Genomic DNA, 23,734 nt, shown 5'->3' with positions numbered 1-23,734 from the left:
GGCTGGGGTCCTGCTTCTGTGCTGGTGTACCTGTTATCATTTGAAGCTATCGTTCTAACAGGAACTTCAAGCAGATTTAAGAAATGAGCCCATTCTTCACGTGGATGGTTTCACCTTCTTTAGTGGATTGAGCAACTCTTTCTAAGACACGCAAAGAAACAAATCCACACAGACCTGCTCCTTTGGGATGCCTGGGTGAGTTAACCGTTCTATCTTCTGACAACTCAAGAAAGGGCTGTGGACAGGGTGAGCTCACCTGCTGATGGGCGAGGGTGGCCCACCTACATTGCCCCCTTTCAAGGGAGACGACTAAGTGTAAGTGGCTCAGAGCTCATTACAGGCAAATCATTACGAAACACCAGAGTGAGAAGCTGGAATAAACTAGGCCTATTCATTAATATGACCTAGAAATCTTCAATTCTATTTCAGGATCATTTTTTTTGTCTATGGAATCCAGGAATCATTTCAATCTCTCAATGCTTCAATTTTCTTCTGAAAGGAAAGGAAGGCAAAAGGTAACCACTTTATAGTAGAGTTTGGAGATTTACCTGTGCAATGCAGTCTCCATGAGGCAGTCATTTCTCTTCTACAATGAGTTTTGGGGACCAGGATGTGAGAGCTAAATTGATTCCCTCTTCTCTTAACATTACCGGGAAAAGAATACTGAACACCAGAATAAAAATAGAATGCATCCTTTTCAAAATAAGTCTGTAGAAGGAAAGGGATTTGCCAAGTTTTCTTACTTAAAAAACAAATCACTTCTGGAGACACCAACTCACACTGAACGGCCCCAAAGCTGACCTTGGGGCTGGGCTGGTGGAAAAGGTAACCCGACTCCTGTACATGGTCCTTGGCACCAACCAACACAGCCTGGCTGTTAGGGTCTTGGTCCCTTGATTTTGGGGGGAGGGGAGGAGGGGGCTTGTTCCTGATCAGGTTTCCTTGCTACCTGATTTAAGTGGTGAAGATACAAGGAATATTAATTTGAAGTTCACAGACTTTCACAATAAAACGAGATATATTTAGATTCTCGTACAAAATTCGGGTTAGCTTCGTATGGTTACTACTATTTAAAGCACAGATTTATAGTCCTATGATTACTTTAAAACTTAATGATAAGAATTTGTTAGAGATGACAGCCTGAGTGACTATATGTCTATTTTTTATCTCTGAAAAAAACAAATGGGTGGTTCTGTAAATGCACATGGGAACCACAGTGTTCACAGATGCGCCCCCTCTGACCCCCCAGTCCCTGCCTCCCTCCCACGGTCAGAGGGAACTCTGGGGTGGAGCAAGGAGGTGCACTAAGACTCATTAGTAATAACAACAATTAACAGTTATATTAGCACTTGTAGTGGAATTGCTCAAAACCGGTTTTATCAAGTTCGCTACAAATTTAAAAAGGTGTCGACGTATCTAGCACCTCAGATCTTGTAGGTGCTATGACAGAAGCTCCGCGAATCAGATCCTCTTTTCTTTGGATGGATCATGAACATTTATGTAATCAGAATACACTGAATGATATGGACCAAAGTTCAATGTTTCTACCATGACAGTGTTCACTGCAGCACTATTTACAATAGCCAGGACATGGAAGCAACCTAAATGTCCATCGCCAGACGAATGGATAAAGAAGATGTGGTACACGCAGGGAGATCAGCTCGGTGCTTTGTGACCACCTAGAGGGGTGGGACAGGGAGGGAGGGATGGATGGAGGGAGGGAGATGCAAGAGGCAGAGAATAACAACAACAACAAAAAGATGTGGTACATATATATAATGGAATATCACTCAGCCATAAAAAGGAACGAAACTGGGTCATTTGGAGAGACGCGTCTGGACCTAGAGACTGTCATACAGAGTGAAGTAAGTCAGAAAGAGAAAAACAAATACCGTATATTAATGCATATATGTGGTATCTAAAAAAATGGTACAGATGATCTTAGCAGAAATAGAGACATAGATGGCTCCTCTTTGAAAAAGCAAGGAAAAATAAAACAAACACAAACTCAAACCAACTCACCAGGAAAACAGCACAACCTCTGACTTCTCAGAAACAGCAACGATGATAAAGATCTCAGGTGTCAAAGCAACCCCTGGCAGTAACCCAGGGATTGGAGAAGCAGCTAGAGGGTGGGTCATGCCAATGGAGAGCGGTGATTTCTTCTCAAAGGACTCAAGACCGCATCTGAATTCTGCACACAAGTAACTGATTTTTTTTTGATCTGTAAAATTTTATTAAGCAATAGCTGACAACTCTTACAACTTCAAATCATCAGGAAAAAAATAAGGAGATTAATCCATCTCAGTAATAAAGACAGAAAATACCTTGGACGAACCACGCCATTTTGAATGCAAACCATTAATGCCTTCTAGAATACCTCCTGCACAATCTAATACACAAAATACATAAGAAGAGAGGAAATAAGGCTGAGCTCATTAGAATGCAAATCAGAAATCTCAACAGATCTTGCTTGGAAAGTAAAACAAAGCAGGATGCTGAGTTAAAAAACAAACAAACCAACATGAGAGGGATCAGGCACACATAGCAGCGCGCCACTCCCAAGGCAGGAACAAGAACATGCTGGTGGTCTGGTTTGGTCTGGGACCTGTGCACCTGCATCGCACACTTACAGTTAGGGGGGAAAAAAGGAAAAAGAAAATGCCAGTAGTAATAAACTCAGAAATTATATCCAAGTTTACAGTACCAAAATAATGCATTTATAAACAAATGCAAAAACAATACCCCTTTGGTAAATAATACAGTGCCTTTTTCAGTGAAATGCATAATCCATGCTTTTCCACAACACGAAAAAAATTTTATCTACAATAAACAACAAGATCTTAGAACCCTCCCCCTCCCCTTTAAAAGAACATATAAACAGAAAATATAGGTACAAGTAAAGTTACAAGAAAATTGCACAAAGCCAAAGAAATGAAAACCACAACCCTTCAGAGCTTCATCAGCCAGAGGCAAGGAAATACACAAAGGGTGAAGAGTTTTGAGCTGTGTGCTGACAAAATTCCAGGAACTCAAACACTTGGACACATTTTGTTTCAGCTAACTTTGCTCACAACCACTCACTTGGCCAAATGATAGATGGCCCACATGGGGACACAATGGGCTCCTTCTCGAGAAAACCTTCTGAACACAAAGCTCATGCAACACTGCACAGCACACTCAAAAACTCAAGCCAGCCTACGCATAAACTCCTTTGGTCTTTTGTCAACTCACTCTTCAGGGCAAAGTGGTGACTTATTTTAGGGCTGTTCTCTGGGGTGTCCACCGAGCAGGGCACACTCATGGGGACGCTTGTCTGTCTTACCTGGAATCGGTGCTTTTGTATAATTTTACGAGAACAAACATGATTCCAGATGCATTCGTTTCTAGAGGTGAACCTTCCAAAGATTTTACTTTAAATGCACTGGTTTACATTCAGTAGGTAGCTCATTAATACAGGAAAAAAAAATATTTCTTTATAAAGGGCAATGTTTTGAAACCTTCCTTCCAAGTTTGTAAAATGGAATCGATGAAACTGTTGCATTTCGGGCCCTCAAGCCGCTCGAGCTGGTCGACAGGAGTTTAGAAAATTGTCCAGGCCGTCCTTTCTTTTACAGACAAATGGAGGCCCATGGTCACCCTCCAGCTTTGTGGCAGAGCCGGCTGGCTCCCGGGGTCTCCTGACTTTCGTCCATGATTACACGTCTTCGCGTGCCCTCGTGGGGCACCCGATGAGGAAGCAACAGCCATGGATGAAAACACTGCAAGCCCTCTGACCTATCCTGCCACGAGAGCTTTGACGTCTTCCTGCTTTCCTGGTACCGATTTTTCTTAGGATATACAGACATTCAATGGGTATGCTATGCTCCAAGCTGTGCCTTTGGTTTGATGGGGTAAAACCAAATTTAAAACTGGCTCTCACGTTTGTTAACATACTGCTTCCCTCAAAAATGCATGGATTCTGTATGTGGTTGGCTATTTACTGGGCTAATGTTTTTAACTTTAGAGATTCACTGAGGTATCTTAACATTCATAAGTTGCTATTAATGAACACTAAATATGTAGAATTCTGCTGCTTAAAGTACTGACTTTGGTAGCATTTAATAAATCGAGACTGACCGAATGGAAGCAATTTTTCAAGTAAGTGAAAACATCACCAGTAAGTGAAAAGACACACGTCGCCACGGCTGCAGACGCCTGTCTGACTGGACTGGGGACTACGTCTTCTTCCTTCAGGCCGGGGCCACAGAGCTGAGCGACCGCCGCTCATCCAGAGGCGGATCCAAGATGGAAGCCTTTGTCCCCAGGTGGGAAAAAGGTCCTTTGGGGAGTGAGCTAAGAATTTAGTAAGTTTAATTATTTGTGACACATACTTTCTCTTCACACAGGCAACTGCAGTGTTCATTCCAAAACTTGAAAAACTGAAACTTACTACTATAAGTCCTTTTTTGTGCTACTCATTCTCTTAACTCTCATTTCATTTCACCTTTTATTTTCATTAAAAATAAAGTTTTCAACAGAAGGGGAAATAATATTTTAGGATACGTGACCTCAAAGAAATCTTCTCCTTTTATGTAACGGATACCACAAAATGAAAAAAAAATTGCTTTTAAAGGATTAATAGGAATTTTTCCAATTAGAAAAAGTTACAAATTGTCCAGTTAAAAAACATTCTATCATATCCTTTTATTTCTTGCAGCAAAATATACTGCCACCAAGTAAGTCATTACAAACATACTATTTTTCTAAATAAATAATAAAGTGGGCATAACTCACCAGAACATAGTAACAAAATAATTCCTACGAACACTATGAAAGCAAGATAAATAATTAACTTTTGGACAATAAAACAGGGGAACTGCATTTAAATTATTTAGAAATAGGCTATAACCATTATTGCACAGCTGATAATAAGCATTGAAACATCATGTTAAGCTACAGAAACTCATATAAAAGAATTATATAATTCTGAATACATTGCTAAATTCTTTCTGGAAAAATTCACCCACCAAAGAATCCGGTTTAATATTTTAAAATATAAAATGGGAAGCTCTAGTATTAGCTGGGAGATGTCCTTCACCATATTTGAAACCTCACCTGTGTTTCTTCTGGGTCTGAAGAAAATGGTAAGTGATGTCATCTTGCGTTGGGCCTATTTCTTTTCTAATTTTTAAACTAAAACAGAAGATTAAAAACAATTTTTTTTTTTTGGAAAATACGTTTCTGCAGTATCTTCCACCTGTTTGTTTTCAAACAAAATCCAAATTTAGGACCCTAAACTGGTAGACAGTTCTTGTGTTCCTGCTCTAAACACCACCACAGACATCAGTAACTGAAAACTATGAACTGGGTCATGTTATCAGGGCTGAATATCGCCCTCTGTGGAGGGGGAGGTGGGAAAAGATAATCTCTGCATCTGTTGTTGTTGTTGAAATTAACAAATAGTCAACCAACTACATTAAGTACTGTAACTTTAACCACGTTCTCTCAGTGGTTTATCTCCTCAGTAAACAGTCTGTACAGTTAATAAACTTTTTTTTTTCTAGAAAAGCTTGTGGGGCTCTTGTCAAAAGAGTTGATTATAACTCTTATCTTTTCATACGCTGGCAAATGCCTAACATTTCTTTTGCTACATTTCTAATCTGTTGGAAAACATCTCTAGCCAACTGAATTTTAATACAGTTCCAAAGAGGAAAGGAGTGCTTTCAACTGTGTTGTCAGCATTTTTTTTTTTTTTTTTTTTGCTGTACGCGGGCCTCTCACTGCCGTGGCCTCTCCCGTTGCGGAGCACAGGCTCCGGACGCGCAGGCTCCGCGGCCACGGCTCACGGGCCCAGCCGCTCCGCGGCACGTGGGATCCTCCCGGACCGGGGCACGAACCCGCGTCCCCTGCATCGGCAGGCGGACTCTCAACCACTGCGCCACCAGGGAAGCCCTGTCAGCATTTTTGGAAAGAGCAAGTGTAGAACAGTGGTACCTAATGGGGAAGACACCGTCTCTGGCATCGTTCCCAGGTTCAACAATGAGAGGGGAGAGGGAGTGAAGCCCACTTCTCAGCAGCAGGTCTCTTAACCAGCCACCACCACAGCCCAGAAAATCGCTGCCCCACACCACACCACTCCGGGATCTTTCTCCCGAAGTCAATCAGACTGAATGATTACTGAACCAACGGAATTTTGATATATTAGGAAACTAGTGGAGGCCTCAGTGTAAACCTCCTCTGGAGAGGAGCGTGGCCCTTGTCCTGCTTCAAGTCACACGACGTGAGCCACCCGTGTGAACACCTGCAGGTGTTCGCCCGTCATCCTTTCCCTACCAGCTACCCTGCGAGCTCATGAGCAAATCGTATTTATACCTGGTGATAGCACCCCCGTAAAAAGCCTACTTTTATTAGTCAAACACAGTGCCTTTGCCAAAATACCCCTCATTAATCAAGTTACCTCTGGGGGAATAACATAATATGTGTGAATTAAATGTTGTCCCCCCACGAGAGAACCTGTACCTTCAGGATTTTTTGGTTGTGTTTTTCGTAGAAAGTTTTTTATATTTACACTAGTGGTGATGTTGAAGGAATAACAAAAGCTAGATGTTGTGGAGAATGAAAACAATGTACACTCCTAGTCTAGAAGAACAGCAGGCGAGAAGCAGTCTAACCTTCCTTCCGAAGGGCCCCTTGTCCCGTCGCCGACGTAAGCAAACCCAGTGGGACATTCCCACGGCGACCACGCCTCCTAAACACCACCAGGTAGGTGCCTTACGCCCTTTGCTTGCAAACGCCACTCTCCTGTATTTTACTTTTGTTTAAAAAAATAAGAGAAGACAAAAAAAAAAAAGGATAATAAAAACCCAAACAAACAAACACCAAAGGTCAGTGCCCTCCCCTGGGCCTGACAGACGTTTCCAGTTTTGCCCTTGTCTTCTGGTCCCCCCGGGCACCAGGCCGTGCAGGCTCCTCCAGCGTTTGCGATCAGACAGCTTTCTCCTCCCCACACCAGTCTCTTCATTTGAGGCGCTGGGTCACGTTGGCCAGGGCAACTGCAAAGGCCTGCACAGCGGAGAAGGGGTACTGGAAGTCCAGGATGTACGCGTTGCCGTCAATCCTTCCAAACTGCATCACCTGGGGTGAGGGTGGGGCAGTGAAGCAAAGACGTTAAAGGAAAACCTCCTTGCGGCTCCTGATAGAAGCAGACAGCGCGGCCTGTGAGATATTTCTGCCAACAAAAGCGACTCTGACAGCTTCTCAATCTATGAGTCTGTCGGAAATAAACAGATGGAGGAACATGTTAAATCGTGCGGTGGGGAGGCCACACACAAAATTCAGAGCGTGGAAAGCTCCTCGGGTCAAAGGAAGCGGTTTCTCCACCAAGGAAACAGAAGGAGAAAGGAAAAGTAGAGAAAAACATCTACGGGCTAAAAAGAGGCTTAAGAGAATCCCCTCCTGTGATCTGTCAGATGGCACACTGCTCAGAGAAGGACCAAGCAGAGCAGACGTGGTCCCCCTTGCACGCCACCTCTTGCACCTGCCTTCCTGTCACCCCAGTGCTTACTGTGACCACACTGTATCATGTTATTGTATGATGTTACACATATTTAATTGTTTATGGTCTTTCTCCCATTTTTGTAAACTCCAGGAGGACAGAGATCTCCCTCCGTTTTCCCCAGTGCTCTAAATTTCAGCACTCAGAACTGGGGTTCCCAAACTCTCTGTAAAGGGCCGATGATAAAACATTTTAGACTTTGTAGGTCACATGGACTTTGCCACAGCTACTGAACCTCTGTTGCAGGGCAGAAGCAGCGCAGACAGTACTGAAATAATGGGCGAGGCTGTGTTCCAATAAAACTTTATTTATATGACAAGGCTGCAGGCTGGATGGGCCTGTAGGCCATAATTTCCCAACTCCTGGCCAAGAGGATTGCCAGGCATATAGCAATTGCTCAATAATCATTTCTTGAGTGAATTAATGACGATGAGATTTAAATATGAGCAGTGAAGGGAATTTCCAGGATGGTTGAGAAGGGTAGCCCCAGAACGACAGCTATGCAGTGGGACCACAGCAACAATTCCAGGTTGGAGCAGGAAGAACTGACAAACTACACAAAGTGCTCAAGTGCACCAAGAGGAGATGTATGTTCTGCCAGAGAAGTGGGGAAGGACTTAATAACAGAAACACAGAAAAACAAGCAAATAAAAACTGGGTAATTATTACATCTAGAGTAAAAATCCTACACAATAAAAAACGAACTGTAATTAAACCATAATACATGGCTCAGAAATGAACCATATTCAGTGGCCCAAAGAGGGGACCAATGACTACTGATTTACCTGCGAAAAGGGGGAAGGGAAAGTTCACATGTTGGGGGGCGTTGGGGTGAAGAAAATGAACCCTCATGGTGCTCAGGAAGAAGTCAGTACATGACGCCCCAAACTGAAAAATCAAGAGATAGAAGTAGGAATGTGTTCTTCACAAGCATGGTGGCAAACACCAGAAGCAGCACACAGAGTTCTTAGAGCTGGCCTCTGGAGAGCAGCTGTGGGCAGTGGGCAGGTGCCTGCTGTTTTCCTCAGGGGTCTCACAGAACCATCTGACTTCCAAAAATCAGGACATGCCTTACTTTGGGGAGAAATAAAGAAAAGATAGCAACAGGCACACTGAAAATTACAAGCCCGACCGGCCCCAGCTAAGAGTCATCAGCTGTTTCCCACATTTCCCATCTGGCCTTTTGCAAAATGCTCCCAAAGGCCAAAGTCCAGAGACCTGTCAGGACCAGAAAGTAGCATTCTGGCCACACCCCAGCACATGGCTTCTTACCTGCCTCCCCTCCAGCTCGATCTGGAAGTTCTTTGCCGACTCCTGGGTCACCCGCCCCCCGAAGTCCAGCTGGTACACCTGGGTGGCCTCGTTCCAGAGAGGCTGCTTGTTGGCCATGACGTACACGAAGCCCTGGCTGCCCAGCCGCCCGTCCTCTTTCTCGCTGGCTTTCCTGCACTTGAACTCCTCCAGCTCGCTGGCTGCCCTCAGGCTCCTCTTGCTCTTCCAGCCCTTCTTGCTGCCCTGGCTCTGGTTCATCAGCTCGTCCCCGCTGATGAACAGCTCCGGCTCGCTCTCCGAACTGTCCTGGAACTCATTTGTCTTATTCAACTTCTTCGACTTCAGCTGGTCTTTCTGACTCTTCACCTTCTTCTTCTCTCTCCCCAGGCGGGGGCTGGAGATCAGGGAATTAAAATCACTCAAAGTCCGAGCCTCCTTCTTCACTTTGCCTTCAGTGATGGCCTGAACATTTCCCTCCTCGGCCCGGCTGTCCAGCCGCTTCCGGTTCTTCTTTCCGAATTTCTCCGTCCGCTGGGGGACTGGGCTCTCCGTCAGGGAGAGGACTTCCTGGAAGTTGTCTGCGGTCTCTACCATCACCTCTGTACCCAGGTGGCTTTGGAGGTCCGTGGGCGGTGGGGACACGAGGGGCTTCTCCACCACCAAGTGCGCCTTGTGGGGGAGAGCGCCCTGGGGGTTCTGCACGGGCGGGCACGCGCTGTAGGAATTCCAGGGGTGCAAGGCGATGGGTGGCAGCTGTAAACTCGAGCAGGCGCTGCTTCCCGGATACATGGGGGGCAGGGTGCAGTAGGAGAGGCTGGGCGGGTAGGCCGTTTGAAGAACCACGGCGGACTCCTGTTGTGCAAACTGTGCTGGGGCCAGAGCGTCCTTCGGGGAGCAGGGAGCCTGCACCCCCGTCAAAGGGGAGGTGTTATAGCCTCCCGGATAGGGCACTCCCATGCCATAGCCTGTCTGGAAAGTGGCAGTAGGGCTGGCGGGAGGCCTGGGGGAGACGAAGGGCACTCGGGACACCTCCAGGTGCTGGCTCTGACCTACCATCAGAGGGGGCAGCTTCAGGGGATTGGGCACCGCGGTCTGTGCTGTCCTTTCCTGAGGAACCCAAACATCCTCCCCCAGCACGGGGTCCCACTGGTAGGGGGGCGGCCGCTTCAAGGCCACTGCGGCTTCGCTCAGCGGGGGATGCCTCAGCGGCTTCTCGGCCTGACAGTGCTGGGACAGCGCCTCGTCCTCGGTGAAGGCCGAGTTGACATAGTCGGCGCGCTCGCGGGCGCCGTCGCCCGCGCTCAGGAGGCTGTAGGACGACTGGGAGGTCAACGGGGAGGTGCTGGCCGCGTGCGCCAGGGCGGCGCCCGGCTGCGCCCCCGCACCCGGCTCCGGCCTCCCCGCCGCGCCCGCGCCGCTGCACTGGCTGCAGGTGTACAGGGCGGGCGGGGGCCGCGCCGGAAACTGCGCCGCGCCCTTGGGCCTGGGCGGGTGTGGCGGCGGCCGCGGGGGCTCGGCCAGCGGCGCCGCCTTGAGCGCCGCCTCGCGGTTGTTCCTGCGCAGCGTGGCGTGGATGAGGCCGCCGTCGGGTCTCTGGCCCGCGCCGCGACCAGGGCCGGGGGCGCCCAGCGGGCCGGCGAGGTCCGGGTAGGGGGGCGGGTCCCCCGGGGGGATGGAGTAGCGCGGGACCGTCAGGCGGTTCAGGGTGGCGCTGGTGCAGGGCTGCGGGACCTTCTTCTCGGTGGCGGTGAGCCTCAGCGTGGCCGAGCTGCCCGGGCCCGGAAGCGCGTAAGTGTTCTGGGAGCAGAGCATGCGCGTCCGGGGCCGGCACACCTCCTCCACGTTGCCGCTGCTGTCGAACGTGGTGATCCTCTCGTAGCCCAGGGGCGGCTGGTAATGCGCCGCCGTGGGGTAGGGCGAGAAGTCGCCCTTCTTCAAGCACGTGTCCAGCGGGGGTGGTGGGGGCGGCGGTGGGGGCGGTGGTGCCGCGGTGGTGGGGGCCGCGGGGATGGTTCCTGGGTAGGGGGGTGGGGGGTTCATCTTGGCCACCTGGACCTCCTGGGGGGCGCTGAACACCACGGCGTCCCCCTCGGTGGCCAACTGTGGCACCGGCCGCAGGGCCTTGGCTGGCTTCTGCAAGTGCTCGTGGTCTCGGTCCCCGTGGTCTAGCACAGACAGCTGGATGGCCCCCTGTGCTGGCGGCGGCAGGGACAGCTGAGGGGGGTTGGGGATGACGCGGCTCATCTCTACGCCCCCGAAGATCACCTGACCTGGGCTGGAGTAGCGGCTGCCCACGGGGTACTGGGCGGCGCTGTCGCTTGCGTGCTCGGCTGCGCCCACGGCTGTGGTCTGATTGGTCAGGACGTCCAGCTGCACATTCTGGTTGGCCAGCAGGGACTGCACCAGCCCGATGCTCTGCGTGGGGGACATCGCTTGGGCCGAGCTGTGGATGGGGGCGATGGGGATGTTCACGGTGCAAGGTGGGCTGTTCTCGGGCACACCAGATGCTCCTGTCACTGAAAGGAAATTAGAAGGATGAACTGCTTACAAACAAAACACTGCCCTGAATAAGTGTCAGAATAAGCAACACATCTCTACTCATCCAGTCCTTCTGCATACAGAATGCTATCACTACAGAGGAAGGTGTGTTTGCTTAGGGAAAGCTGGACAGTTCACACAAGTTACACAACACTTCCCTAACTGTTTCTAGAAGGACACACAGGCAATCCCGATGGGTTCTTCAGGGCAGCCTGCAGTCGTCCGTGAGCTAAGGGCACTGCCAGAGCTTTTCAATAAATACCTCTGAACCTTCTGAATTTAGTACCATGTACCTGAATGGCACCATGGCAAACGATTAAGTGTTTAAAAGATGCTTTTAACTTGTGATATTCATAAAACGGCCCACTCTTTTGTGCAAGAAGAGGGCCCTGGTACAGTATGAAACTCCAGAGGACTCAGTGCCTAGGTTTCTTCTGAGTGGATTCATCCAGGGTTACGGACTGGTTAGTGTGGGAAGTGTCATGCAGCAGGTGTGCGTCTGCGATTTGTACAGCAATTAAGTTTCTGTAAATAGGACCATGTGAAATGCAGTAGAGAAACGAATGAAATGACTCCTCTAGCAAATCTGCATATGAGGGGAAGGGTCATTTCCTAATTTAGCTGCTTTTTAGCATTTCAAATGGTATATAAGGTGAGCCCCATTGAATAAACCCTGTAAATATATCCCATCTGTACACAGTGGGGATTTAATAAAGTATGCATCTGAGCGATGATCTGCAGACCACGTGCACGTGGCTCAGAGCCACTGTCTGAACTGCCCTGTCTGAAGTGCTCACCAAGCACGGCAAGCTGGCTCACGTGGGCCTCTAAGTGCTGTGTGGCAACTAGTATCCGAGCAGGAAATAGAATTTAACAGGCTAATTGCAGAGGCTGGCTGACCTTTCACCAGAACTTCAGAATGAAACCAGCTGGTTCATGAAAAGCTAAGCCCGCCCTCAGCGCCTGTAATAGACTCTCCCCCTCCCGGGGGGTCCTCTCGTGAGAGGTAACTATCTCCTGGCTGCACGAATCTGAGCCCTGTCCCAAGTTTTCTACTATTCCTGTTCAGCTTCCTCTTCCAGATGTTCTCTCCTCGGTATGGAATACTGACGGCAAGTGTCTTCCCTGCTGAACGAAACGAGAGTCTCTGTTGCGTCACGAAGCAGTGAGTTTAAACTCTGAGACCAAACGTTCCCTCCTCCGCAGGGAACCACAGACGATCACAACAACAGCTGAGCATTAGAGTGAGCTCTGTCAGTCACGTTCTGGGAGAACGGAAGGCAATAAGAAGAAAGTGTAAAAGATACTCCCAGATCCAAGGCTGTGAACTAGCAGGGCACAGGCTACACGCTCGCCAAACCGCAGGCTAACACGGTTGCAAGACCTTGCCCATCAGGACTGCGTGCGTCCAGAACATCTGCTCCACCCGTGGTGAGGAGAGGTAAATTGTCAGAGGACCAAAGGCGGCTACTGTCAGAAAGCACAGTCATTGTACAGGTAAAAACCTGGGCTGAGAGAAGGCAGACAACTGCCCCACGTTCAGAGCCTGAGCTGGGATCAGTGTCCAGCCCATCCCCTGGCGAGACGAGAGCCCCTCTGTTTGAGAATAACCAGGTAAAGGAAAAGTCAGTGGCCCATGCAGGGTTCCTCTGGCTCGGAAACCAGAGACTTTCAGAACCTTGCTTGGTTGTAAGTAGAGGAATCTCTGTGTTTATAAAATTGTTGCAGGTGGACTTTTTTTGAGAATAGTCACAGACAATAATTGGGAGACTAATTAGAATTCATTCTAGTCTGTTAATCAAAATAGGACCCCCTGACTAGAAAGCACTTAAATTAACCTAAGATGCTATAGATATTTCAAAATCTGTAAACTGGGATTTTAAAACCTTGTACCAGATTTTACTTTTAACTCATACCAGGCTTCTATTCTATGCATGGAGACCTGCACTGCTCTTAAGAGAGAGATGTTGAAATGCACAGGTTTTCTGCCTGGGAGACGGGGCAGGTTTGAGAAACTGGGCTTCGTGGGCATAGGGTCATCGGTGTGACGTCATTCTCTAAGCAGGGGCTGAGAGGACGAGGGCTGGCCTAGGGCCCGTGGGCCCGTGAGACAGGGTTTCTTTCGGTTCTGATTTCTGACTGGTCCCGTTAACTCCTCTTTGTCCGGGCACGTGACCGGGAGGATCACCGCGAGGGTAAAACGAGGTGGCGGTCGAAGCGCTCACGGCCAGCTCGGTCGTCCTTGCTCTGCTAGCCCCCCTCCTCCCCAAACCAGTGACAGTACGTGACCTTCCTGCCGTGACACCTCACATGCCTTCCAGCCTCACTGAGGCAGCAGGCACAGGCTGACGTGCTGTAACCCTCAACGACTACCACTCTGTCCCCCAACACGGCCCACTAAGCGAGGGTGTGGGCTTGTGACAAACCAGCTGACATGCGTGAACACACCTGGTAAATCATCTTCATCTTCACTGAAAACATTTGGGTTGAAGACAGGTAAATTAACAAAGTCCATGGAAATCTTCCGAACCTCCGGGAGATAGATGGTCATCTGCCGCGGCTGGAGATGCAGGAGGCTGGTTTTATAGATTACTGGTGGGGAGGAGGAGGAGGAAAGCACGGTCAACAGAGACACGGCAGAGGACAGCCAGGGTGCCAGCAGAGTCCCTCACGGGGAGAGAAATGGGGCTGCGGTGTCCCTGCCCTCGGAAGACAGATCTGTGCGGGCGGACTGAGAGCCTGAGGGCAGCTCCGCATCTTCCCCTGGCGCTCGACCCGCCACCCCGGACACAGTGCAGATTCGGTGACAACAAATTCTCGGTCTAGCCCGGCCACTCTGCCAGAGGTTTGTCTACAGAACCACACAGTTCAAATGTTAAAAACTTACACTCTTTTTTGGAATGAGCTGGGTATGAAAAAAAAATTTTTTAAAAATCTCATTTGCAATCAGAAGGATAATTTAGTGAAAATGGTTGTGATAATAGAGTGCCGAGCTCAGGGGAATCTCCGGCAATCAAGGAGCTGTCTGAAGGCAACTGTGACCGAGGGGTGACGTGACTCAGGCGGGAATAAAATGCTGCTTTTATTCAGGACTGAATTCTTATCTTACTTTCTATTTCAATTTCATGATCAGGATAGATACTTAACGGGGAACTGCCACATGCTTTCTTTAAATACTAAGGTTTACTTTGATTAATGGGGACATTTAAGAGAAGGCCTAGACTGCAACTAAAATATTTAGAGACAAAATAAGCTGAAAAAAATAATGAATCTGAATTTAAGTTTCACGGTAGATTAGAATCAGGATGAAATTGCCCCGTCAACTTTCTGTTTTTACTCTTTCCTGTGACATATGTAGAGTTGCTTTAATTATTACTATTTTAAGTTTTGTGTTAAAACAAGCCAAACCCTATCTCCACAGCTGTCACCTCCAACAGCCTGGTGGCTGACTGGCCAGCAGCCCCAGGGAGCAGTAGACTTTCTCTTTCGAAGCACCTTTGTAAGGTGGGTGCTTGGACTGGCGTGGGCTAAGATGATTTTTCGAACCCAGCAGTCCTTACAGGTCCTTTTCATCTCCCTTGCCCACAGAAGAGAATATGAATTTCGGCTTAAAAACTCCAGATGGCCATATAGCTTAAGAATTACTGCATTAAAGTGCTATTCTTTGTCATTCAGATTGACAAAGAGAAATAAAATTTAAAATCTCAGGAGGGATTAAGAAATAATATCAGTTGCCTCCGGGGGGGGGGGGTGAAACCTAGGTGGCTGTGGGTGAGGACGAGACAGCTTAACTGTATACTCCTTTAAATCTTTTGAATTTATTCCATATTTTTAAAATTAAGAAATGTAAAAAATTAAAAATAGAAAATTTCACAGGCCAGATCATTCTAATAGAAAGAAACAAATTATTATCCAATTATCCAATATAAAGGAACCAACAGCACTCACTTTTTTTTCTTTTTTTTTTTTCCCTGGTATGCGGGCCTCTCACTGCCGTGGCCTCTCCCGTTGCGGAGCACAGGCTCCGGACGCGCAGGCTCAGTGGCCATGGCTCACGGGCCCAGCCGCTCCGCGGCATGTGGGATCTTCCCAGACCGGAGCACGAACCCATGTCCCCTGCATCGGCAGGCGGATTCTCAACCACTGCGCCACCAGGGAAGCCCTTTTTTTTTTTTCTTCTTTTAATAACCACAGGCCAGGCCATACAGACTTCTTGCTTTCCATCCACACTGGTAAGCTTACCAGAGTATTGAATAGGGTGCCCATATGTAATATACCTTCTAAAATCCAAGAATTAATTTCTTCTCTCTAGTAGAATCAAATGGAAAATTCTCTTTGCTTGACGTATGGTACTAGCTAAAACCCTCTTTTTAAAAAGGTCAATGACTAGGACAGTGACTTCACCACAGTCATACGAAAGGCTTTGGTCTCCGGCACTCAGATTCCTCACACTGCAGAGCATGGGCCTCAAAGGCACTTACGCGCCCTCCCATCTTAAGGTCTCATTGACCTACTCGTGGATCTACTCAACGCCCAAGAAATAAGGGCAGAAAGAATGAAAAGATCCAGTAAGTAAATTCTCACTTTCCTTTCAGTGTTGATAGTCAGCAGATGGCTGAGTTCTCAGCGTACTGACACGTGGACGATCGCAAGCAACCCTCACACGGAGGCAGCAGAAGCCCCGTGTACGCCGGCAGTGCGCTGCGGGATTACGGAAGACGGGGCTGTCGTGCTCTGCAGAGGGTGTCCAGGTCGTGGAAAATACCCTAAGAGATTTCTTTGCATTATGTACAGGGATAGTCTACTTTTGTTTCCTAAGTCAGTGTTTTTTCTGTGTGTGTGTGTGTGTGTGTGTGTGTGTGTGTGCGGTACGCGGGCCTCACCGCTGTGGCCTCTCCCGTTGCGGAGCACAGGCTCCGGAAGCGCAGGCTCAGCGGCCACGGCTCACGGGCCCAGCCGCTCCGCGGCACGTGGGATCTTCCCGGACCGAGGCACGAACCCGTGTCCCCCGCATCGGCAGGCGGACTCTCAACCACTGCGCCACCAGGGAAGCCCCTAAGTCAGTTTTATATTTTACCTTTATTACTCCTCTCCTTTAAGCTGAATAACGGCAAAATGAAAAATCCACCTGCAGCACTACTTAATAAGCCTCTGAAGATACATACACAGCAACATATCTTTTAATGTCTGCTTTGCAAGATTTATTTTAAAGGACCTGTGTTTGAGACAGCTCTAATAGGCAGATTCAGAATTTTAAAAAAACAAAAACATTTTGAGTAGGTTACACATAGCACATTCAAGATGGGGCCAGCGGCCATAGGCTGGCCGAGGCGGCCTTCTGGAGAGGTGTGTGCATGTCAAATGATCAGGCCACCCCACAAGGTGGGGGACAACACAGCTGCTCAGCCCACACAGGGCTGTGCTGTCAGGAGGAAGCCACTTGGAAAAGGACCTCTGTCATCTCCCTCCCTCACTGGCCCAGAGTAAAAGCGACACATTAGTGCTACTCACTCAAGCCGGGTACCGAGGAGGACGCACACTCTGGGTTCTCGCCCAGCTCTGTCCTCCGTTGGTTCCATTTTCCCCGATGTCTCAAGCTTCCAACAGACAGGATATTTATCTGGTACTTAGAAATGAAATCTACAAAGATTTACCACTAAGAACTGTACTAATAGTCAGCCAACGTGTTCTAATAGCCTCCAATGCTCTCTTCTCGACTTTCTTCAGAAGTTTCTTTTGCCTCAAGAACCTAAAGACACACGTACCAAAATGTGCCCATGGTAAAAGGCCAGAAACCAAAATAACCAGAAACCTATCAGAGCTTTTGGTTATTTCTGTCATTTTTATCAGTCAGGGCTTATAGAAAAAAATGAAAGCACCACTGGCAAAAAAACCCACAAAAACCAATTAGACCAGTAATTCTAATTTTTACAAAATCATGGTGGCTAACCTGGATGTTAAACTTTGGAGGTAAAGTACATGCTAATCTTTTGGTGTCGGAAGAGCTCGTGTTTTACTTTAGGCCACTGGAGGTCAAAACTGACTTCTCAGCCTGAATTCCAGCTGGGATGCATGCAGTGCTTACCTGCACCGAGGTTGGTTGGCAGGAAAGCAGCCAAGCCCACGATCTTAAATTTGGTTCCCCAGATATTAGACGTGACCTGAGCAAGATAGTTGTGCTGTGGGGGGGAAAAAAGAAGAAAAACCACAATCTCTTTCCATATTTTCTATCAATCACTTAAGAAGTAAGCATGCCAACACTTTTTGCTTAAAAAGTCGCTGGTGGGCACTGACAGAGACATTCATTCTCTGTATCATGCCACCGTTTTCAATACCAGACGCCGACTAGAGCATGCCAGGCCCTGTTTTTAAGTGGTGGCTCACGGGCTGTTGATTCTTGGGTCTGGGAGCGAGGGGCAGGTGGTGTCCCAGCGTGCCCGTGTGTGGGTAGGTTAGAAAGGTCACAGAAGTGACGTGGGCACATTTTTCTTCACCTCTCCTTTTGCCCCGGTCACTGATCTATTACACAAGGTACCAAGCTCTGACTCCATGCTTAGCCTTGATATTTCTCCCGGAAATATCAGTTGCATTGATACCAGTATGTCCTGAGACCACCCAATTATGGTTTTTCATTCAATTAAATTTCAAAAAACTTAAAAAGTTATCACTGTGCGCAAACCACACATATGTGTAGGGTGTGTGTTTGCGCATGTGCAAAGGCAATAATAAAGACGAATAAAATCTAGCTCCTCAAGAAAAGGGAACCCTCCAGCACTGGTGGTAGAAATGCAAACTGGTGTAGCCACTGTGGGAAACAGTGTGGAGGTTGCTCAAAAAACTAAAAATAGAACGTACCATATGATTCGGCAATTCCATTTCTGGGTATTGTTCTGAAAATGAAACTCCCAAAACACTAATTTGAAAAGATATGTGCACCGCAAAGTTCATAGCAGTATTATTTAAAATAATCAAGATGTGGGAGCAACCGAAGTACCCATCAATAGATGAATGGATAAAGAGCTGCGGTATACGCGTGCACGCACGCACACACACGCACACACACACACACGCACACACACAGAGGAATATGACTCAGCCATAACACAGAACGAAATCTTGCCATTTTAACAACATGGATAGACCTAGAGGGTATATATGCTAAGTGAAATAAGACAGAGAAAGGCAAATACTGTATGATTTCACTTACATGTGGACTGTAAGAAACAAACCAAATGAACAAACACAACACAACAGAAACAGACTCATGGAGAACAAACAGGTGGTTGCCAGAGGGGAGGGGAGGGGGATGAGTGAAACAGGTGAGGGAGATTAAGAGCTACAATTCCAGTTACAAAATAAATAAATCACAAGGATGAAATGTATAGCATGGAGACTACAGTCAATAATATTGGAATAACTTTGTATGGTGACAGACAGTAACTAGATTTATCATAGTCACCATTTTGAAATGTATAAAAGTATCAAATCACTATGTTGTACACCTGGAACAACTAACATAGTGTTGTAGCTCAATTACACTCACACACCCCCCAGCCCCGCCCACACACACACACACACTCACTCAAGAGAGCTCATAACCTAATGGAGGAGATCAGGCTTGTAATTATCTGCAGACAGAGAGTCACTGAGAAATGTTATAAGGGAGCTATAAACAACATGCTTTGGGGTTACTCTGGCTGAGTCAGCGAAGGAAGGCTTCGGCACGGAGGTGAACTTATATCTGGAAGCGTGAAGGCAGAAACAAGAGGGAGGAGACGAGAGGATGGGCCCGTTGACCCGGAGATGGAGACGCAGGCAGAACAAAGGCACAAAGGTGGGAAGAGGCCAGTCAACGATGAGGCTGCGGCCCCCAGGGTGAGGGGGACCAGGAGGGAGACAGGCAGGCCAGACTGAGGGGCCGCAGCCGGGGCTGGGCTCCCGTAGACACTGGGAGTCACTGAGGGGTCAGGAGCGGTTTGAGGGAGCAGAGGTGGACATGAAGATATGTCTCAAGCAGAGCTGCCTGGGAGAAGGTTCTCGTGGCAGCAGCAGGGATGCCCGAGGTGGGAGGAAGGTCAGCGGGATGAAGAGGTGGCGGGGGCACCGAGGAGGGCAACCAGGGCTCTTCTCCAGGGCGCCCGTGTCGGGCACTGCCATCCCAGGCACGGAGACAGTCCCGAGGGCTCGGCCGCTGTCATGCACACACGAGGAGGGGTGCGTGGCGGGGCTCAAGACACTACCTGAGTGATGTCTTCAAAGGGAAACTCCCTCCGCGTCAGGCTGGGCGAGCCGATGGACGGCTTGCGCATGGGCAGGCGAGGAGACCGGGATATCTCCTGAGCCGCACGCGACAGCTTGGGGGACTTCCGAGCCTCGATGTTGATCCTGCGGAGACGAGGCCACAGGTCAGGCGCCCACCGGCGCTCCCGGACCCTCCTCACTTTCCAGCAGTCCCCCGTGGTGTCCACTCTCTCAGAGGCTGGGCCCTTAATTTAATCAAGTCCCTCCCACCTGCTTTTGCCTTATGAACACGAGGAAAGAAGGACAGACTCGTATATCAAATAGCATATATTTAAAGTATACTGTGATTAGATGAAGTGATTCATTTGTAAGGAACCCCTGAGAATTAACTTTTACTTCCTATTGACAAAGAGTTATGTTTAGAAATGCCTTCTGCCGGGGGTTTAAATGGTGGGTGGGAAGAGTTATTTCTCACCTGAAGACCACAGTTGACTTCACAACTCCTAATACGTAATGTTTGGAACTCAACAGACTTATCTAACATTCCACCACCTGCAATACTTAAATTAGATCCGCAGATCTAAAATAAAGTTTGTCTTCATTTCCTATGCTTATGATATGGGGAACATACTTGTTTAATGCCAATCTACCTCGAAGAGAGTATTATAAAAATGAACATGGTAAGGTTGATGGCGTTCTATGAAGGAAAACCATTAAGCCTCACATATGCTGCTTGAGAGCTTGATAAGATACCTAGGGCTGAGGGGGACAGAGCTGGTTAAATCTCCGTGCGAGGACAACCAGCCTGGCTGCTGTGTAGGGGATTCAACGCTGGGAAAGACGGAAGGAAGGAGGACCAGCTCTGGAGACTGCCACACCCAGGAACTTCAAATGGACATTTACACGTGAAGGATTTGACTACTTATGTGTTAAATGGCCTCTCTGCTTAAGTAATAGGAAAAGTGGAAACACTGCAGAAGTGTAGGAAATTTCATAATCTAATTTGCAAATTAACAAGCTTAGAATAAAGATGAAAAAAGAAATCAATCAGGTTGCTAGAGCAAATGGATATCTACGTGGGGAAAAAAACAAACATTTACCCCTAAATCATATATACACAAAAATTAAATCTGCGGTATAAAATTAATCTGAGAGCGAAATGTGAAAGCTAAAACTTTACAAAGCATCCAGAAGAGAACAGAAGAATGTCTTCATGACCTTAGGGTAGACAAAGATTTCCTAAACAGGACAAAAAAAAGCACTAATCATAAAAGAAGAAATTCAGATATTAGATTATATGATAATCCATATTATCTGCCAAAGGACTCATAGTTAGAAAACACAAAAGAAGATACCCAAATGGCCAACAAACATATGAAAACCTGCTTAGCATCATCAATCACTGGAGATAACTAGGATTAAACTATTGGGTTGGCCAAAAAGTTTGTTCAGGTTTCCCATAAGATCATATGGGAAAACCCAAACGAATTTTTTGGCCAACCCGATACAACCAAATACCACTTCCCACCCACCAAAGTGCACACAATTTTTTAAGTGACCTTCAACTGCAGGTGAGAATGGAAGCAGTGAGAACTGTCATACACTGCTGGTGGGAATTTAAAATGGTACAGGCACCTAGGAATACTGTTCGGCAGTTTTCCATAAAGTTAAACATATGTCTACCCCATGGCCCTGCAACTCCCCTCCTAAGTATATACCAGGGGTAAACAAGTGCATATGTCCCCAGAAAGTCTTGTACAGGAACGTCTACAGTGGTTTTTATTCATAATAGCTCCAAAGTAGAAACTACCAAATATCCATCAATTGGTAAATGGAATACATTATAGTATTTCGTAACAAGGGAATTTCATAGAGCAAAAAAGGGAAACTGTTGATATACGCAACGACATGCATGAATCAAAATCGTTATGTTGAGCAAAAAAGCCAAAAAAAAAAAAAAAAGAGCATGTATTGTTTGACGCCATCTATATGAAGTTCAAGAACAAGCAAAACCAACCTACGGCAATAGAAGTCAGACGGTGATTACTCTAGGGAGCAGATGTCGAACAGGAAAGGCCCAGGGAACTCTCCAGGGTGACGGAAATCTCATCTTCAACTGGGTGGTGGATACACTGGTTTATCAACTACAGCGTGCTTATGTGTTTAAGATTGGGCGGGACTCTACCTGCATGTGAGTTATACCTTGGTTTTGCACAGCATCACAGAAGGACCTCGGTGAAGATCCGGTCCACCCTTTAACTTCCATAGGTAAGGAAAGTGGCGTCCGGGCTGGGCAGCCAGGATGGGGCACGCGGGGTTTCTTACCTACAACACCGTAGGCCCTTCCACCTCCTCTCAGCTCTCGGCCACTCCTTAGGACAAACCCGAGGATCTATTTTTTTTTAGTTCGCTATTTTTTCCCTATTACAGAATTACAGGCATGTATTTTTGCATTTTCTTTAACACATTACATACCCTGTAAACACATCTGTCTTACTTTTCTCAAACTGGAAGGTAAAACAAGCTCCCTGGCTATGGCCGCTGCACGCCACCCACCATCAGTGCTAAGCACGCTTGGAAGTTCTGCGGGTTTAGCAAGACTTCCTACTGCATGTCTCTTTCTATCCCGAAGGCAAGGATGAAGGAAGCTGTGATCACTGCGGGCAGATCTTCCAGATGAAAGGCGACGACGCCCTCTGGCCGTGCCGTTCAGCTGCTGGTTTCAGTGGGATTCTGCTGCAGACACGACAGACACACCTCTGGAGACACAAAAAAAGGGAGCGCACCCCTAAAGACCGAAGTTACCTTGGGAGTTTGGGTGACTTGCTAGCTCGGGAGATTTTGGGAGACTTCTTGGCAGCCCAGTCATCACTCAGTTCAATGTCACTGGAGTCTGAGCAGTTGCAGCTGTCAATCATCGTGGAAATCAAGCTGTTTCCATAGATTTCATCTGGTAAGACACCAATCAGCAAAATTTAGGGAAGTGATGTCAATTAGACCCTAACAATGGTCGTTACTAGAAACCAGAGGACAGACTGACTCTACCAGGCCATCAGTTTAAGTCCAGAGGTTGAAACAGAAAGGAGCAGGACATTGTTTTCCATCTACCTTTTTATGCTCTTACATTTCCTAAGCAAAAGTAGGCACTTACTTCTACTGCTATCAAAATGGGCATGAATTTTAATGCCTCTGGAATGTACAATACAGTCTGGCCCCGTTTACTGTGCGGAAGGCTGGAGCCAAAACGGCTGTGCTGTTGCGCCTCCTGACACACCAGGCATCCATCTGGGGCCACACAGGCTTGCGGCATTCCCGGAACCCACGCCAAGCAGGGGGCTTGCTGACTCAGTGACTCCCCTGAGGGCCTGCTGCTGGCCTGGGACCTAGGAAGACCCCTGTTGGTTCCAGGCCTACTCTGGACTAAGACCCATGTCAGGTCTGTTTCAGGGACTCCCAGAAGTTTACGTCTGGATGCCAGGTGGTCTTGGAAGTGCCACAAGGTTGCCAGTGAGCCTTGGCTCTTCCTCCTGCCGGAGCTGCTGCCTTGCTTCGAGCAATGGCTGGAAGGAGACCCATGCAGCAGAACACTAGGCGGCAGCTGTGGGCTCCGCTGAGGGGCCTCTATGGGGGCCAGTTGGCCGTCAGGCAGAAGGTGATGTGCATAGAGCTGGCTGTCACCGAACAGCAGAGCAGACGAAGTTCACATTTAACATCCTCCCCAAATCCCTTCTCCTTTGCTGCCTTCCTCACCCCCTCACGCCCCTCACCCCCCAAAACTCAGCTCTGCCCTCACTGGAAGTACCCCGTTCTTCAGACTCACTTTGCTGACAAAGCCTCATCCCTCCAGGCTCCAAGAGCCTTGCCAGGTAGTAGAAAAAGGCCCATGAACTAATTTATAGAATGTGAGTGATCAGATGGTTCCAAAGGGCTGTTTATACTGGAAAGGATGAGTCTGTTAATCCAAGCTCGGCGCTAAGTTTCTAAGCATGTGGAGATGACGTCTGTGCACAGGGGCCTCTCTGAGGCCACAGGAGGTAAAGCAGAACAACTCGGCGGGGAGGCTGCTGATGCCCAGCCCGTCACTACCTCACCCCCTTAAACTGCTGCCTGAATCAAGACGCACAGCTCTGGCACCCAGCAAGCCAG

The 23,734-nt window shown here is 47.9% G+C and overlaps 1 protein-coding gene across 3 annotated transcripts in view; it reads right to left on the bottom strand.

Annotated features, from left to right (window-relative positions):
• Positions 1 to 2,227: 2,227 nt before the first annotated feature.
• The window catches only part of TULP4 (TUB like protein 4), a 223,230-nt gene continuing 201,723 nt past the window's right edge, over positions 2,228 to 23,734 (bottom strand). For all 3 annotated transcript variants that reach the window (XM_067011103.1, XM_059083531.2, XM_067011104.1), the window contains 6 exons: positions 22,394 to 22,538; positions 19,588 to 19,732; positions 17,433 to 17,526; positions 13,796 to 13,939; positions 8,810 to 11,325; positions 2,228 to 7,116 (listed from right to left, as the gene is read on the bottom strand). In XM_067011103.1, coding sequence (XP_066867204.1) covers positions 7,000 to 7,116; positions 8,810 to 11,325; positions 13,796 to 13,939; positions 17,433 to 17,526; positions 19,588 to 19,732; positions 22,394 to 22,538 — 3,161 coding nt within the window. In that variant the 3' untranslated portion in view covers positions 2,228 to 6,999. The remainder of the gene's footprint in view (positions 7,117 to 8,809; positions 11,326 to 13,795; positions 13,940 to 17,432; positions 17,527 to 19,587; positions 19,733 to 22,393; positions 22,539 to 23,734) is intronic.

The sequence above is a fragment of the Kogia breviceps genome, chromosome 13 (genome assembly GCF_026419965.1).
Source record: "Kogia breviceps isolate mKogBre1 chromosome 13, mKogBre1 haplotype 1, whole genome shotgun sequence".
In the NCBI taxonomy this organism is placed as follows: Eukaryota; Metazoa; Chordata; class Mammalia; order Artiodactyla; family Physeteridae; genus Kogia; species Kogia breviceps.
Note: the sequence above shows the minus strand (reverse complement) of the source record. Positions and strands in the feature narration are given on the sequence as shown.